Below are 18,149 nucleotides of genomic sequence, written 5' to 3'. Positions count from 1 at the left end.
GCTACTGTTTTATTACATTGTGTTTGGATAACATTAGAGGAAGGAAAAGAAGGGGAGGGAGGAGAAGAGGAGGGGAGAGAAGAATGGTGAATTTTCCTTCCATTGTAAATTTTATTTCTGGTTTAAAAAGATACTGTAAAATATATAATACTTTAAATGCTACATTAGACATCAAAGGTTCTATGGTGTAGTGGTTAGCACTCTGGACTTTGAATCCAGCGACCTGGGTTCGACTCCCGGTAGGACCTTTTTTTATATTCATAAACAGGGTTTGTTTAAAAATCAGGGATACATTTTCTTTTTTTTTTTTCCTTTGATCTATTAAAGATTTTTCCGGCTGTCTCCTTCAATACAGAGTGATTGAATTCACCTTAACGTATTACGCGTTTATATCCAGTGAAAAAGGTATAGGCAAGCTTGAGATTGAAATATTTACGTATACTCTGTACTTGGTAAAAAATAACCATAGTCGACTCTGTCATAACCGGCAGTAATGGTGCATGAGCAGCATGATCTATGACTTTCAGTATATCAGAGTATAACATCGTCACTTTTAATTGCTTAGGGGGGTCTTTGAGATTGATCACTTACTTAATCACACAGGGTATATACTATCTACTTTGTATAAGGTGCAAACAAGGTACTTTAATTTTCTCATTTGATATATACTTATGCTCATTCCACAATTCTTTCATGAGCCAAAATTATCAAATCAGTAAATAGCTAGACACCTAAGTGCATGTTAGAAAATTTGAATACTATAAACATGTACTAACATTGTTCAAAAATTGGTCTTTTATATAGCAAGAATATGATGAGGTTAATACTTCTCGGTTAAACATCCTGATTGGCCACAATTCTATCTGAAAAACCTGGACTGCAATATGAAGGCTGCAGGAATTGAAGATCAAAATGCTTTCTTAATTCATTTTAAAGACAACTCAATTGAAGTATGCATTAATATAGGGTGTAAGATCAAAATAGACAACAAAATCGCGCCTTCTTTTTCGCATTTATTGAGGAAAAGCAAAAAAGAGAAATGAGGCAGTATCATTCCTCTTGACAGTAGTTTTTGTGAGATATACAGAAATTTTTGAGCACATAGCCCGTATCTACCAAAAAATAGTGTGTACTCATATCAGACAGTATCAAAACACTGCAATACATAAAATGTTTCTCAAGCTTATTTATCTTGAAGCGGCTGTCAGTGATGACCAATTTTTCTCACCCAACCACGACTGTGTAACATATCTGATAAAATAATCACATAGCATCAGAGAGGAACAAATATTAAATTTTGAACTTGACAAATATTGGATTCCTTACACTTTCAAATAACCAAAATGCACAACAAATCTAGTAACGTAGCCAGTATGTCCTGCGCCTGAACCAGTTGTAGTCGGGTAATTTCTTGATTGGTCCAATAGCAGCAATTGCAATATCCTAAAAAGTAGTAAACAAAAATATTAAGTATACAAATATGGAAGAACTAATGATATTGAGAGCAAAACGTTCTGTGAAAATAACCTAGTACACTGCACATTTGCTCATATCACTAGCAAGCTACAGAAGTTTGGCTTAAAGGCATAATAAGCATATCTACTCCCTCCATCCCTTACACTTTGTTTGGGTTGAAGGAAATGGAAGGAAAAGAAGAGGATAGAAAAGGCGAGAATCTCTCTTGTTTGGGAAAAGGATTGGGGGAAGGAAGCGGAAAGAGAGGAAAGGATCCATTTCCCCCCTCTTTAATAAAGTACAATCCCTCCAAAGTAGGAGAGGTTTGAAGGGAAAATGGAGCTCACCTTTCCCCTCCCTATCTCTCCCTTCCAATTCCTCCTCTTTCCCTCCGCTTCCTATCCGAATTCTTTGATATCCAAACAAAACGTTGATGTTTGCTCCATTGTTCCTTTTTAGTTGTCCCTTTAAGTTTGCCTCATACCACTTTTGGTTGTAGGGTACCAAACCTTTTCTCTCTCATCTATTCCTTTTAACCAAAAACTTATAAAAAAAAAAAGGAAAAAAAAAACTTCACCCTTATTATGAAGCTGAAAAAAGGTGATGAAGGGAGTGTAAACTAGGGATTCCAATAATTAATTATACAGAGTACAAGTTATTTATCACATAAAAAAGGCCATCATAGCATACATGTATAGGATAAGGTGGCAAAGATACATTTGGGCCCCTAAAGCTCAATCAAAAAATGCAGCTGAAAAACACTAGACTTACCTTATCAAATAAGAAACGATCAGCTGCACGTTTCACAGCACTGGCATCCACTGCATCAATTCTTGCAAATAATTCAGCGAAGGGTATTCTTCTTCCATAGGTCAACAACTGCAATTTTAATTAAAAAAAATAAAAATAAAAAATAAGATTGAAAAGTCTGAATGATCGATCATGGGAGCCATACCCGCAAAATTGCTATAAAGTACTAGCAGATCTCAGATATAGGATACTAAATTTAGGCTAAATCCAGTTGGCAAATTTTAGTTCATACATGCATACAAACCTTGTAAGATATTCAGTGCAATATGGTCATACATCTCACAAATACAATATTTTCAGAAGTTTAATTTATTTAATAGGATTTATCAAGTTTTTTCTCTTATTTTCCCTTTATGAAGAAAACTTCTTTGAGGAATTAATAATTCAGGTTGTCCCAAATACAGTTCCCATAAGATGAATCCGAAAGCATAAAATTTAACCAAGTAATTTAATTGTGATTCCAATAGCCATTAGTTGCACTTGCACACAAACTCGGTCGATAGAAAGGGGAAAAAGTGAAAAACACAATAGAAAGGAGTCATTCCTTGGACCTAACCATTTCAATGTAAATTAGTCGGAATCAAAGCAAGAGGCCAAGACGCAAAATAGGGAGGAGGGAAGCAGAGAGAAACAAAGTCCTTTTCCGAGCAGCGATTGTTTATTTCATCAAAACTAAACAAAAGCCCCCATTGAAGAGGGCAAAACCAAAGCAACTGACCCAATTCACGGAAATGGCCAGCATGAGTGGCAGACCCTAAATGTCAATTGTGTCGCACCTATGGTCTGAGGTTTAATCCTCTACAGCTTTCCCGTAGAGACGAACAAGGAATGAAGGAAAAGAAAACCAGTCTCATCAGAGAAAGCTGCCAAAACACAGCAACCACCAACCTCATGACTATTGAGTAGCACCAACAGATTGAATCTCCACTATATATATATATATATATATATATATATATATATATATATATATATATATATATATATATATATATTTGTTGAGGAATTTTCACAAAAAGGTTGACATTTATCTGGGTCAGTAAGTTGGGGAAAAAAAAAGTATGGCCACCTGTCTAAATTTATTAAGAAAACAAAATCCAAATATCTGACCCATGGACACTCTACAGGCCTACAGAGTTCTTCAAATCATTGTTGTATGTTATAAACATGAATTAAATACAATTTGCAGGCCACATAACCCATCAAAAGGAGCATTCGGAAAGTAGGCAACTATAATTTAGCTCATGAGATTGTAGTAACTGTGGAGCAAGAAAAACCATATAAGCTTAAACTCTTAAACCAAGAAAAGTCTTGTAGACTTAGAAACAGTAGCATTATTATGGTTTTGTCTAGTTGAGCATCTATCATATACAGATTTTACCTCAGAAGCTTTAACAGTCAATACAGCATTATGATGTATATATGCACCAACATCCCATTCCCTACCAACACTTGGAAAAGGAGAAAAAGATGAGAAATATTACCTGCTGCCCAACATCTTCAGCAGCCCTGCTGATTCCATTACTTTTAGCAAGAAGAGAGGACTTCAGCTGCATATAAGCACATATGTTAGTTCAAAATGGTATTTTGATAATGAGTATAAGGTAGGAGGTTATAAACGTTCTTTGATTATCAAGAGCAATGACTTATCTCTGTGACAAAACAGTATAATTCAAATGAACGAGAAAAACTTGTATCTTCATGTCCTTAAAGATGTCCTTACAGATGTCATTTAGAAACTAACATTGATAAACAAGTTTGATGACATGCATGAAAGTCACAAACTAAAAGGTAGGAGGAAACTGACTCCAAAAATTAAGAGTCCAATGATATATCAACAAATAACCACCACTGTAAAATATACTGTAAATAAAATGTAGCTCAATCAGGCTTTTGCCACATTAACAAACATATTAATGACAGACATATTAATGACAGGAAATTCATGTTGATGGAGTTATATGGACCTCTTGAAATCATGGATCTATGGTTAGACAAAGAAAATTCCTTAATATTTATTTTTTTTATAGCATCCTGCTTATGGAATTACTTTTTTTTTTTTTTTTTTTTTTTTTTTTTTGAGGAAACTTATGGAGTTACTTTATGTATACATATATAATAAAAAGGGACATTCAGAGACCCTACTAAGAAGGGACTAGTGAAGCTAAATGAACAATCAAATAATAAATATTGCATGGCAACACCAAGCAACAACTGCAGAACTCTTTAGGTCCTTGGGGGGGAGGGTTGGGATGGCAAATCTAAAAATATAATATAATTCAAGTACCTGATTATGAGCACGGATAACATCCTCCTCTGATACGCGATAAGACAACTTGCTTATTACATGCATAATTGCATATGACAGATCATCCAAGCAGTCAGGCTGTCAGTATAAGATAATGAAAACATGTAAATCTCATTTATAAAACATCAGCAAACACTTCAAAATCTCTACAACAATGGCAATAAACTGTCTTTAAGGGGCTATAAGTACCAAATGCCCAAAGATAACACCAGAAGCTATAAGAAAAGGTATCACCTCATAAATTATCTTTGAATGTAAGCTACTAAGTGTACACGCACCTGAGCCAGAGCATAGACACCAAAGAGACCCGTATCTTTGTAGTTAATATTGAATGTTTTGATGCTCTCAGCAATTTCATTAATGGAGGTCCTTTGAACAAGCTCTGACCTGTTCACATGTTACCAAACTAATAAATAAGAAACTAAGTATCCAATTTCTTCATATTGAACTGCAATCACAATGTCATGCAAAATGGTTAAACAGAAATTTTCACTCAGAGCTTATGTGTATAATAACATGCTAAAGAGCTTATGTATCATGATGGATATGCATACCCCGCATGCTTTCCACCTTCTTCCGTTTTGCTCCATGAACCCAGCATAGTCTGCACGACCATTAAAGCAATGGCATCTGGATCTTTGCAAGAAGCTCCTTCAAATGCAACCGCAAATCGTGCAAGGGGAAGATCATCATTAATCATGCGAACCTAAATTCATTGCTGGAAAGATTAAGAGAGAAGACAGATAATAGGTCATCATGTGCTAAAAAAGCACATCGTAAGGCAAATAACTACATGCACAAACCTCTGATCCAGTGAAATTAACTGGGTCACTGGCAACTAGCTGAGAAGTTGTGATAGGATTAGCAGACAATTTAGTGAAGACCTTTTTCACTTGTTCCACAACCTCTTCATGCTTAACACCTCCTGAAGCAGAAATCACCTAACAAGAATATCAAATTGGAATCGTTCATTATTAATCATCTAATATCCATCATACAGAATTTTTCACTAGTGGATCAACATCTATGACTGATTCCTCTAAAATAGACGAAATGAGGTCAAAAAAGCAAAACATATACAAAATACAAAATAAATTACCATTCTGTGGGCAGCACAGTGAGAGGACATATAGTCTTGAATATCGGCTTTAGTAATGGATTTTATAGTATCCACAGACCCAGAAACTGTTTTACCAAGTGGAGTATACTGGAATGCAGTAGCATGTAACTGGTCCATGATAACTTGGTCACCTTCTACACCCATCTGGAAGAAATGAGGAAACAGCAACTACATTAAACATCAAAGCACCAACAGCTGTAGAAACACTAAGTTAAATTACAATTAGAAAAAAATGGAAGGGAAAAAAAATTCTCCTACCAATCTATAGAGTCCGCTATGGTTAGCGCTTACAGATCAAGTGTTTGCTGATATTACATTGGAATTCAAAATGGACAAGCGATTACTTACTTCGATATTTTACAAATTTAAATACAAAGAACATACTCCGTGGATTAAGTTGGGAATGGGTAAACATTCAAAAGGGAGATGAGAAGCAACAGCACAAGCATCAACACAGAAACAGAACATCAGGGGTTCAGAATTGACAGCACAAAGCTGGCAACTACAGAGTATTTTTTTTATTGTTCCATACGAAGTATTATTTTTACTTTTTTTAGTTTTTCTTCTTTTTTAAAAAAAGGATATAATAAAGCAAATTATAAAACAATTTTATGGCAAAATACAGTTATGGGACTCAGTTTATTACCATTTCGGACAATTCAACCAATTGGAGACACAACAGTTATAGCTAAGCCATGACTTCTCACCAGGATCACCAGTTACCAAAAGGCATAGCTATTACATTAAAAATATATAATTAAACAAAGGTTTGGTATTGAAAGAGCTCCTACCTGATTGCTACACAAGTCATAGCTCTACACTAAACAGAGTAGAGCTACAGTCAAGGAAAGAGGGAGAAGAATTAATATGTTTCGAAATGAAAGCAATTATTCAATCTCTCCAAGGTTAATAGACTGCCTTTAAATGAGGGTAATAACTACCCCATGACAATGTCATCCTTCAAGCATCACCAATTCCATCTAACTAGAAAATCTAAGAAGTACTTAAAGGAGGTAGCATAAACATACACCACATAAATCATAACCAAGGATAATATCTAACACAACACATTTGCAAACATAATGGAAACGTTGCTGAAAGTAAAACAATCGAAAACTATATAACAAATCTATCAAGTCAACTACAATCCCTCTTGAAAAAACATTTGCAAACATAAAACATGTAAAAGACCATTTACCACCACCAAGTCTTCCCTAGACCCTAGCTCACAATTATCTTGTTACACTATTTATCGCGATCACCAAACTATCAGGAACACATTAAGATACTTCCCCTCCACTTCCTCTCTCAATCCTCACCATTCCACCCAAAATCGTCTACAAACAGTTCGGACAATCAGAACCTAACAGAGTCACAGCCCCCCACCCCCCACCCCCCCAAAAGTATCCCTAACCGAGAGGACGATTTACTAAGTACGAAACACTCTTGCAAATTGCAATTGCCTCACTTGTCGGCGTTGTCGCTCCTATACTAAAAACGCAGGAGCAAATTTTCCAGAAATCCGCAATAGCTACTACCTCCATTCCAAAACAGTAATCACATCATTTAAAAATTGCAATATATTCGTATATCTGAAAATTCCAACAGTATAACACTTCCGCCATAGCATAATCAAGAATTCCAAAATCCATAATTATGTTCAAGCAAGATAAAAAAATTTAAATATAATCATTATAAAAAAAAAAAAAAAAAAAATTATAATAAATTTCAAATATTACCAGCTCTTTTTCTCTAAGAATGGCATTTCGAACTTTCTCGATCTTCTCATCACTGAAATCCGAATTCTGCAACAAAGACCCAAAAACCTCAACCAATTTCCCAGAATCCTGCCCCGAAACCTTCCCCAAAAACCCAGAAATCTCCCTCCCCGCAAACCCCTCCAATTCCGCGCCAATATTCGCCGCATCCTCATTCTCCGACGTCAAAACGACGCGTTCCAAAAAACACCCAACCCCATTTTTCTCATCAGACTCAAATCTACTCCCAGAATCCAAATACACCCCAACAGAACCCGACCCAGAAGCGAGTCGTGACTCAGTAACAACCCGAAGCCCATTAGGAAGAGTAGTGATCTGAGTAGCAGGAAACTGAAGGATCTGAGAATGATCGGCGGCAGTTGGGTGTGGAGAGGTGTAGCGTAGGAATCGTGGGTCGGGATTCTGGAGAGTTTTGAGCTTAGATTTGACGGATTCTGCTAATCGATCGTAGATCATGGCGGTTGGAGGAGGAGGAGAGGGGGTTGATGGAGGTGGGGTTGAAGGGGATTGAGTGAGGGTGGCATGGTGGCGGACGGTGGAGTGGTGGTGGGTGCGGCGGAGAGAGTGGTGTATGAGTTTTCGAGTTGACATTTTTGGTCAGAGGAGAGAGAAAATGGGAGAAATGGAAATGGAGTTTGTGATTGTTTGTGTGGGAAAAGGAGGAAGATGAAGATGGTGAATTTTTTGGGGGAGGGTGTGGAAAGTTTCCACGCTCAATGATTTGTTGCCACGTGGAATTATGCTACTGTATTTGGCTGCTTTCATTTTTTTTTAACCTTAACTAGTGTGTGTCCCGGGCGATGCCCCGAATTGCTAGTTTGAACTTCTTTAATTTGATAATTATGTTCAACTATTGTATAGCTAGTGTGAGATTTGGGCGTTATCTTGGATGTTACGGATTTATTTTTTTTACTTCATATGTATTTATTGTCCAATCTTGTGAAAATTAAATAAATCAAATAACCTCTAATTTAAAAGCAATATATAATGTTAAATATGTGAAAATATAAAACAATAATAAAAGTTGGTTGAGATGGTAAGTGTGTAGCATTTATTTCTTTGAGGTTGAGGGTTCGAATCTAGATAAAACCAGATTTGAAATCTTTATTTATGCGCAGTATTTAATATTGGTAAAATGATACTCCAAATATAATATGGTGATAGTTTAGTGGCGAACGCTTTAGTTTTTAAACAACCTTTTTTTACACAAAAAATATCGAAGTAGATTTTGCTATCCAATAATTGTTTATGTCAAGGAAACTGGTAGTGAGGCCCACTAAAATCAATTGTCAAGGTTTTGGGATCATTTTGTTTTCAATAATCCAAATTGAGCTTGGATTGACAAATTAAGCTCGGAAACGGAGCAACTTGTTTGTCAAGAACTATCTCAATTTGTGTGTCATTATTATTTTACCTGCAAAAATTGCTCGAGTTAGGTCGTAGGGTTATTCTAGCCCTTGAGGATCTAAATTGAACTCGAAGTTATCAAAAAAAAAAAAAAAAGACAGAAGAGCCCATTTTGTGTGTCTAGATAAGAATGGATAGTATATGTAGAAAATATTTTATAAAGCAACTTACCTTTTTTTTTTCTCAACATAAGTAGGCCTATTTTTGTTTTTTTTGTTCAAATAAGAATTAGGATCATATGGTTATATATATGAAATTAATTTTACTTACACGTCATTTACATATTACCCTGATTTATACTTCTCAATTCATTTATAATCACAAGTAACGTTGGAAATTTATACCTGAGAAAATATATATAGGGGTTGTTTGGCAATCGGCGGTTGGCTTGTTTGACTAGCTGGAAGTATTAGCTGTATAAATTGGCTTTTAAGTTAGTTGTTTGAGCCGCCTGTTTACAAAAGTGTTTGGTAAAATTATTAATTGTTGGTAGCTGTTTATTAGTGATAAAATGGGCCAACAGGCTAAAAGCCAATAGAAAAAGCTACTCCAATTAGCTTTTAGCTTTTGGCAAAAAAGTTAGCTTGAAAGCCAACAAAAAAGCCAACTACCAAATACTTGTATATTTTTTAGTTGTTTGACCAAACTAAAAAGTCAAAAGCTAGACAAAAATCTAATTGCCGAACACCCCATAGTCATATTGAGTCTTATTTGATTCATTTCGATATACTACCTCCGTTAATTATTATGTGCAACAAAGGAATATTTTATGTCTCACAAATAATACCCCTTTGTTGCACATAATAGTTAACGGAGGTAGTAGATTTTTCAAATATTAACTTTTACAATTTTAATTTAATTATGATATTAGTAATGGCGTAAATGTATGTGCGTGCATTGACAATTAAACGATAAATTAAATCTCCAACGATACAATAAAAAAACGAAAAAAAGTACATCCTTCGTTGCATATTACTTGCAATAAAAGCACTATAACATCCATGTTAATCCTTCAAACAAGGAATAACGATCCTAACCTAGATTAACTTTAATTTTCTTGTTATGGGTTATTTGAAATGTAAGAACTAACTAAAATGGCGATGGAGTATGAATGATGCATCTACTATTCTACTTAATGACCGTTGACCCACCAAATTATGTTACTTAGTCCTAAACATTTTAATTATATTTGATGCCTTGACTTAGCTCCTACTCAATCTCTGCCTCTTTGCATATGCCACAACCGTCATTCTCCTTCGATCTTGGTGCATGCTAACGTTATATTCCTGAATTCTCAAGTTTTCTTTTGTTGCATTATATTTCCCAAGTTTCATATTATCATTGATCACTCCCTACTAATAACTAATTAAGAATAATTTTTTGAATAAATTTAGTACATATGTATTATGTCTAATAATGTAATGATATGAGAGGGTGCAACTAGATATAGTCCGAATTATTTGGTGTAATATGAAGTATAAAATAAGTATTTTTTAAAAAAAAAAATTTTTTTTTGTTGTTGTTTAACAAGTCATAAGAACGGTCGAACGAGTGATGAGAATCGATCCCAGGATCCTCTGCAATCGGGAGTGAAGCTGTAAACAACTAAACTATATATCCCTCACTCTTAGTTTAAAGTTACTAGAAGTTGTTTTCTTTATTTAATTGTGATTCATACACTAAAACCCTTCAATTATCAGTTTATCATAGACTAAAAAATTTTGGAAAACTAGTTGGTGTGATTTTGTGGAAGCCAAATTAGGAGTACTAACCATCTTTGAGTTAGATGAGAAGTTGCCTTGAACACCAAATAGTTTGGGAATGGCAAGCAATTTTACTTCATATAACCAATATGATAGTCGTAATTACGGAAGAACCTTTATTTTGGTGATGTAACGTTTGACTTAATTTCACATAGTAGGTAATAACTTCTAGTATGATGAACTTGGAGTTACACAGTAATATATTTTCAATTTAATGCCGGTTGACTAGTGTTAAATCAACCAATAAAAATAAAATTAAATGGAGCAACTTATTCCAAATGAAAATTTTGGTCATTTTACATATTGATTGCACCAAAAACTTCCAACAACAAGTTTACCAAACAAATTTACAATCGATATGTTATCAAATTGACTACATGTATGCATGGTTAATAAAAACAACAAAGTTGGCAAAATTGTTCAAAGTGTTCCATATACTTTTAATAATAAGCTAATTGACTATACATTTAAATTAGTTCAAACTGACCTAACTTTTATTCACCATAATATGACATGCATAACTAGAAAGATATAAAACGGTCAAATTTTCACCTCTAGTATTAGTCACACATTACAGTGAATGGTGTAACACGTTATTGGCCACATACATGTATAAACTTGTGCGTTGGTGAATTGTTCCACACATATTGGAATCTAAACATTTTAAGTCAAAGAAGTTTCTTGTCTCTATGGTTATAAGTATGTATTGAAGCTCAATTAAGTTTGTAACTTATCTTAAATTTCTTCATCCTTTCTTCCCTCATTACATTGCATAATTATTGTAACATACAGAGTTTATTTACGCTTCTCCACACAAAATATTAAATCACAAATATAGTTTCTTTTTAAGGAAAAAAATAGAGTGGATTTTATTATAATAAATCAATTTCCGCTAAAGTGGTATACCTTACGGAAAGGGCCAATACAAACTAGTTTAGAGTTGCTCCCTGCATCCCACCGAGCAGTTGTATGAGAAACAATATATACAAGCCCGTCGAACATGAAAAATCTTAAAGAAATCAAAATCACATATATAGTTAATTATACATAAGTAATTTTTCAAAAAAAAATTAATAACATTTTACAAGTATATATATAATATATAATTAATATTGAAACAAATTAAATCTAAAAATAACATACATGATTAAATTTTTCCTTGCATATAATTGTATAGATCATGATAGATTGTCAAATGAGAATGTATAAATAGTAAAAAAGTTTAAAATTACTCCATACAACATTTATACAAAACAAGAAGTACATCAATACAAGTATTTAATAAGAGGCAATCAAAAAATCAAATTGTGGTACGACTCTACTAGACTACTAGTAGTGATGAACTTCTTTGTTAATCCAATTTTCAAAAGTGTATGAACTTCAATTCTAAATTATAGTCATCCTCGTGGCTTATTTTAGTTGTTAATAAATTCACGCGACACACGAGGACAAGCACATGAAACTTCTCAACAATTCCATAACAAATCTCAGCTCAAGTACGTAATAGAGAAACAGAAACGGAAAAACATGGAAAATTATTAGCTTAATTAGATTAGACTAAAATAAAGTTTTATAATTTGTGTAAAAAAGAATGGTAATTTTTTTTGTTAGAAAAATGTATAGAGATTAAAAAAATAAAATAAATGATGACATCATCTAAAGAAAATGGAGGGAAAATATTTAATATTAAAATGACACGTATGCTAATCTAAGGGTTGATGATGTCAGCAATATTTTGTTTTAGTAATAGTTAATAGATAGATAGATTGGTGGTCAATTAAGGGAAAACTACATAACTTTGAATCTTGGATGCAATCTCATCACCATCCTAAACCCATGTACCAAAAAAACTAATTTAATTTAACCCCGTGAATGCAACAAAAGAGTGCCTTTAAATGATGTGTGCATGCACATTTGTGCCTTTTCATGATTGGTGGATTGATTTTTTTGGAGTGGGGTGGGAGTGTGGTGGATGGTGGTTTTCGGGATGGTGGCCTGGCTAGGTGGTTTCGAGGGGTTTAGTGGAATTTGTGTGGTGCAGTGGGCTAGGTGAGGCGACTCCGGTAATCAAAGAGGGATGGTGCTAGTGAGTGGGGAGGGGGGTTAGGGAGTGCTAGTGGTTGGGACGTTAATGTGGTGTTAAGTGTGAAGAATGATCAAAGTGGTGGTTAAGGTTGGTTAGATGTAGAGGAGTTTGGGGGTTAAAATGATCTCGATCTTGGGTGGGTTATCGAGGGTTCAAGGTAGAGGAAAGTTAGGGAAATTAAAGGGAGGAGAAAATAATTACAATTAAAAAAAAATAAAAAATAGTGAATCCAGAAATTTGATTGATTCTCTCTTTTATGAAACTCTGATCCCTAAATAAACACCCCCTAATAACTTATATGAGCTCATTTTGAAATTAATATTTGCGTACTTTATTTTTTACTTGTCACACCTTATCTTCTTTGTAAAGATAAAAATAAGTGTAATTATATAAACAAACTTTCATATATGGCTAGCCACACAACCACATAATTTTTATAGTCAGAGGTTACTCAATTAGTTATAGGGGCTACTCGGTTGGTTAGGGGCTACTCACTCGGTCAAGAGTTACTCGGTTACTCACGGGCTTGTTAAGGATTACTCGGTCGGTCAGGGGTTACTTAGTTAGAGGTTACTTGGTCGGTCATGGGTTACTTAGTCAGGGGTTACCCGGTCATGGATTACTTGATCAGGGGTTACTCGGTCGGTAATGGATAACTTGGTCATGAGTTACTCGTGTGTTAGTTGGTCACACGGTGTGGCCAGCCACACACAAAACTTGTTGAATAATATATTTCCTAAATTAATTTAAAAATTTATGACGTAATCACTCATCAATTGCTATAATTAACATCATATTTCACTTATTGTTTTCATTTTCAATTCAACTCCATATATGCAACTATTAGGAATTTAGGACTTTATACATCCATGTACATTTTCTAAATAAATTTAGAAATTTATGACAAAATTACTCATCAATTGCTATAATAAACATCTTATTTCACTTATTATTTTCACTTTCAACTCCATATATGCAACTATTATGAATTTAGGACTGATAGAGTATAAAACATATTCCTAGGCCTCAACCATCAGGTTAAGCTTTTGGTTGAGATGGTCCTCTAACATGGTATCAAGAGCCAACGTGACACAAAGGTCACGGGTTCGAATCTCATCCACCCCTCCTTCAAAGTGGAATTAATTCGCACCAGGTATGGGTGGGCCTGTGTTGCATCGCCACACGGTGTAGCCTAACATTATGAGGGTTGCTTTGTTAGTGTATAGGAGTTACTCGTTCAGTTTTATAGGGGTTACTCGTTCAGTTTTACAGGGGTTACTTAAGGGTTATTCAGTCAATATTACACGGATTACTCGGTCAATGTTATAGGAGTTACTTTGTTCTTGTACAAAGATGCATCGATATTTTTAAAAGGTTATTTCTTCTTTATGAGTGATAAATAAATACAAATAATAATTCCAAAATTTTGTTAATAGAAATAATTCTTCCTACCCCATACCCCACCCATTTTATTATTCATAGTTTGTAACAAAAAATTTATTATCTGACAATAATTTTCATTTGAGGGACACGTTAAGCAGGAATTTCACTACCAAAACAATTTCATTTTTAAACTAATAAAATCAACAACATAAAACATTTTCCAAACCAATTTTTTTTCTTGGTGAGATATGATTTTAATTTTATATTACAAATCAAGAAACAACAATTAATTATTGTTTAAACATGAAATCATTATACTACTCGTAATATATAAAGTGACGGTGGTTAACAAATAATATAAAATAAACCCAATATTTTTATACAAAAAGGGTACTATATAGTCATAAAATGAAGCACCAAAACGTGTTAAATAAATAAGGGCCTTTGCTTATAATAGCAAAAAACTAAAACAAAACTTAAATTTTACGGACAATTATATATAAATACACCTCGCACTTGGCTTACTTCTCCTCATTCGTCGGCACAACTTCTAACTCTTCTCTCTCCGTTTCTTCTCTGCTTCTTCTTCTTCTACCTCAGATCTAATTCTCTTTTTTCTTTTACCTTTGTTTTCCTCTTTTTTTCATCAGATTGTTACTCGGAAATTAAGGTAATCTTTTAATTCTACATTTTTTTACAATTTGTTTGATCTGTTTCATTTTTTGTTTTGCTCATTTTGGTTGATTTTTGCATTCAATTTCGTCGATTTATGTGATTAATTTTTGTGGGTGTTGCTTATTTATGTTGATTGTTGTGTTGATTTTTCTGGGTGTCGGTTGGTTTTTCTAGCATTGTTGGAATTTTGGTGATTGATCTGTGTTCGTACAGTGAAAATGGCTGGTTTTGCGGTGTTGTAATTTGATTGGGATACCTAGATCTGGTATTTGTGTAATGTTTTGTTGATTGTTGTTGGTTAATTGTGTTTATGATTTCTTGATTTTTGTGATTATGTCTTTCTTGATTTTTGCTAGATCATGGTAAAAATTGCACCATTTTGTGAAAATTTTGATAATTTTTATTTCTTGTCGTTTCACATTTAGATCGTTGGATCTAGAGTTATGATGAATCTCATAACAATTCTATTGTTAGATCTGATTGATTTTGGTTACCCCATTTCACTTTACTTCAATAGTAAGAATTTACCCTTGTTGATCTCACATTGGGTGTAGAAAAAGTTTAGGGATTATGAACTTTTGTTGTTAAAAGCAAAAGAACTAAAGATTAATGTTGGACATGTTGGGTGTTTACACGTGCCATTTGATGTGTAAATTCTAGGCAAATTCTATTAGTTCTTTTGATAATCTTTAGGCATATTCTCTCTTAATTAGTGTACCACTTTGTTTATCATATCAAACTTTGCGTTATTTTATGATAAAAATGAATGTTATAAGGTTAAGATTTATAGTGTGATTTGTAAGTTGTAACTACAAAAAGGAGCTTTCATATGAACAGTATTGTGTAAATTAAATAAAGGTTAAACTTTTGACATGAGCAAGGGTGATCACTCCTATAAGAGAATGTTGTTTGTTAGAAATTATATTTTTTTGGTGGTTGTGCATCTTAACTTGTGCTGTCTATGAAATGTGATCCTTTTCTGCATCGGTTGTTGTTCTTTTGGTTGTCTTTCGGAAACTGATATTGCAAAGGACTTGTTCTGTAAATCTGTAATGGGTATGAAATGACTCTAGATATGCTTATGTCTAAGAAAATTTTTTGCTTATGAATAAGAAAATATGTGATATGTCCATGGTTGTTGCTCCATTCATTCTCCCCTGCCCCTTTCCCTGCTCATGAAGAAATTTGTTTTCCATTGGTAGTTTATATGCTGTATTTCACTTCCTCTGACTACTATCAGTATTTATATGATAAGCAGACTTTCATCTGACTATTATTAGTGTTATATGATAAGCAGGCTTTAAGTGATATATAAGATGGTGAAGATTTGCTGCATTGGTGCCGGCTATGTTGGTGGCCCAACAATGGCTGTCATTGCACTTAAGTGCCCTGAAATCGAAGTTGCTGTTGTGGACATCTCTGTCCCTCGTATCAATGCTTGGAACAGTGAACAGCTTCCCATCTACGAACCTGGTTTGGATGATGTTGTCAAGCAATGCAGAGGGAGAAACCTCTTCTTTTCTACTGATGTGGAGAGGCATGTTTGTGAGGCTGATATCGTCTTTGTGTCAGTGAATACCCCTACCAAAACTCGGGGTCTTGGAGCTGGCAAAGCTGCAGACTTGACATACTGGGAGAGTGCTGCACGAATGATTGCTGATGTGTCAAAGTCAAGCAAGATTGTTGTTGAAAAATCAACTGTGCCCGTTAAAACAGCTGAGGCCATTGAGAAGATCCTCTCACACAACAGCAAAGGCATCAATTTCCAGATCCTTTCCAACCCTGAATTTCTTGCTGAGGGAACTGCCATTGAGGATCTTTTCAAGCCCGACAGGGTTCTTATTGGAGGACGGGAAACCCCTGAGGGTGCTAAGGCAGTCAAAACACTGAAAGATGTCTATGCTCATTGGGTTCCTGAAGACCGAATAATCTGCACCAACCTCTGGTCAGCTGAGCTCTCCAAGCTTGCTGCTAATGCTTTCTTGGCTCAGAGGATTTCCTCTGTGAATGCCATGTCAGCTCTTTGTGAGGCAACTGGAGCTGATGTGACTGAAGTTTCTCATGCTGTTGGTAAGGACACAAGAATTGGATCCAAGTTCCTGAATGCTAGTGTAGGTTTTGGCGGGTCTTGCTTCCAGAAAGATATTTTGAACTTGGTTTACATCTGTGAGTGCAATGGACTCCCTGAAGTGGCTCACTACTGGAAGCAAGTTATATTGATGAATGACTACCAGAAGACTCGTTTTGTTAACCGGGTTGTTGCTTCTATGTTTAACACTGTGGCCAATAAGAAGGTGGCTATCCTTGGCTTTGCATTCAAGAAAGACACCGGAGACACTAGGGAAACCCCAGCTATTGATGTTTGCAAGGGGCTATTGGGAGACAAAGCCCAGTTGAGCATATATGATCCTCAGGTCTCTGAAGATCAGATCAGGAAGGATCTTTCAATGAACAAGTTTGATTGGGATCACCCCGCTCATCTTCAGCCTTCAAGCCCTACTGCTATCAAGCAGCTTAGTGTTGTCTGGGATGCTTATGAAGCCACCAAGGATGCTCATGCTGTTTGCATTCTCACAGAGTGGGATGAATTCAGAAACCTAGACTACCAGAAGATGTTCGACAACATGCAGAAGCCTGCTTTTGTCTTTGACGGGAGGAATGTTGTGGATGCAGAGAAGCTGAGGAACATTGGTTTTATTGTTTACTCCATTGGTAAGCCACTTGATGCTTGGCTTAAGGACATGCCTGCTGTAGCTTAAAACAATTCGAGCAAAGAACAATTCTTTATTGGCTTTCTCTGGTAGAGTCTTGCTATCGGGTCGTAGAGCAGAAAGATTTTGACTTTCTATATGTTTGGATTTTTGCCTATTATAATTGGCTTCTCTGTCATGTTCGTGGCTTATTGTTAAATTTTAAAATGTACTCAGGATCACAGGATTGTATGTAGTTCAGAATCTTAAATTTGTTATTTAGTTATGCTAATGAAGTTTATAATAAATTTAAGCTTTAGTTGAATTTTTTTAAATCAGGGTTTGACCTGCTTTTATTTTTAATTGTACTGCTTGATTCTATAAACTAGTTTTAAAATACAACTTGAGAATCATTTGGTGTTAAAATTATGCGTATCAGGCGCTATCTGACCGATACAGGAATGTGCAGGATTCATGCTGTGTTTATAAAATTTCCAATTGCTTGCTCTGCTGAATGCTGATGTTTTGGTTTTCTTTTTTTCAAAGCCTAGTCTTAAGATGAAAGTTGAATTAGTCAAAGATTTTGTAAATTAGCTTGTAATTGTTGCTTCACTTCATTTGACTAGTTAGAAGCTCCTCTAGTCAATTTTTCCATTTAGGTTGAAAAGTAAGCT

At 34.7% G+C, this 18,149-nt stretch overlaps 2 protein-coding genes and 1 non-coding gene across 4 annotated transcripts; 2 read left to right on the top strand and 1 right to left on the bottom strand.

The window, feature by feature from the left end:
* Positions 1-176: 176 nt before the first annotated feature.
* On the top strand, positions 177-248 carry TRNAQ-UUG (transfer RNA glutamine (anticodon UUG)). The gene has a single exon. It is a non-coding gene; the product is annotated as a tRNA-Gln (tRNA).
* Positions 249-981: 733 nt separating this feature from the next.
* On the bottom strand, positions 982-8,120 carry LOC145600995 (putative mitochondrial-processing peptidase subunit beta, mitochondrial). Of its 2 annotated transcripts, XM_081656893.1 has the most exons (10): positions 7,433-8,120; positions 5,673-5,837; positions 5,377-5,514; positions 5,128-5,279; positions 4,852-4,960; positions 4,553-4,651; positions 3,750-3,815; positions 2,227-2,334; positions 1,327-1,443; positions 982-1,251 (listed from the first exon to the last, which is right to left on the bottom strand). In XM_081656893.1, the coding sequence occupies exons 1-9, from the start codon at positions 8,060-8,062 to the stop codon at positions 1,357-1,359; spliced, it is 1,554 nt and encodes a 517-aa protein (XP_081513019.1). In that variant the 5' UTR covers positions 8,063-8,120; the 3' UTR covers positions 982-1,251; positions 1,327-1,356. The 2 variants fall into 2 exon arrangements, with proteins under 2 accessions (XP_081513019.1, XP_081513018.1); XM_081656892.1 differs by having other exon boundaries at positions 982-1,443.
* Positions 8,121-14,628: 6,508 nt separating this feature from the next.
* LOC145601466 (UDP-glucose 6-dehydrogenase 4-like) lies at positions 14,629-17,791 on the top strand. The gene is made up of 2 exons (XM_081657486.1): positions 14,629-14,780; positions 16,083-17,791. The coding sequence occupies exon 2, from the start codon at positions 16,102-16,104 to the stop codon at positions 17,542-17,544; it is 1,443 nt and encodes a 480-aa protein (XP_081513612.1). The 5' UTR covers positions 14,629-14,780; positions 16,083-16,101; the 3' UTR covers positions 17,545-17,791.
* Positions 17,792-18,149: the final 358 nt, after the last annotated feature.

The sequence above is a fragment of the Chenopodium album genome, chromosome 21, assembly GCF_948465745.1.
Source record: "Chenopodium album chromosome 21, dcCheAlbu1.1, whole genome shotgun sequence".
Classification (NCBI taxonomy): domain Eukaryota; kingdom Viridiplantae; phylum Streptophyta; class Magnoliopsida; order Caryophyllales; family Amaranthaceae; genus Chenopodium; species Chenopodium album.
This window is presented reverse-complemented; position numbering and strand designations above follow the sequence as displayed.

Bases quoted from the DNA above. Each gene is read 5' to 3' on its own strand.
- LOC145600995 (XM_081656892.1), bottom strand. From the start codon at position 8,062: ATGTCAACTCGAAAACTCATACACCACTCTCTCCGCCGCACCCACCAC. The intron at 5,280-5,376 runs GTTTGTGCATGT...CAATGAATTTAG, and splicing joins TTAATTTCACTGGATCAGAG to GTTCGCATGATTAATGATGA. The intron at 3,816-4,552 runs GTACTTGAATTA...GCTTATATGCAG, and splicing joins TTATCCGTGCTCATAATCAG to CTGAAGTCCTCTCTTCTTGC.
- LOC145601466 (XM_081657486.1), top strand. From the start codon at position 16,102: ATGGTGAAGATTTGCTGCATTGGTGCCGGCTATGTTGGTGGCCCAACA.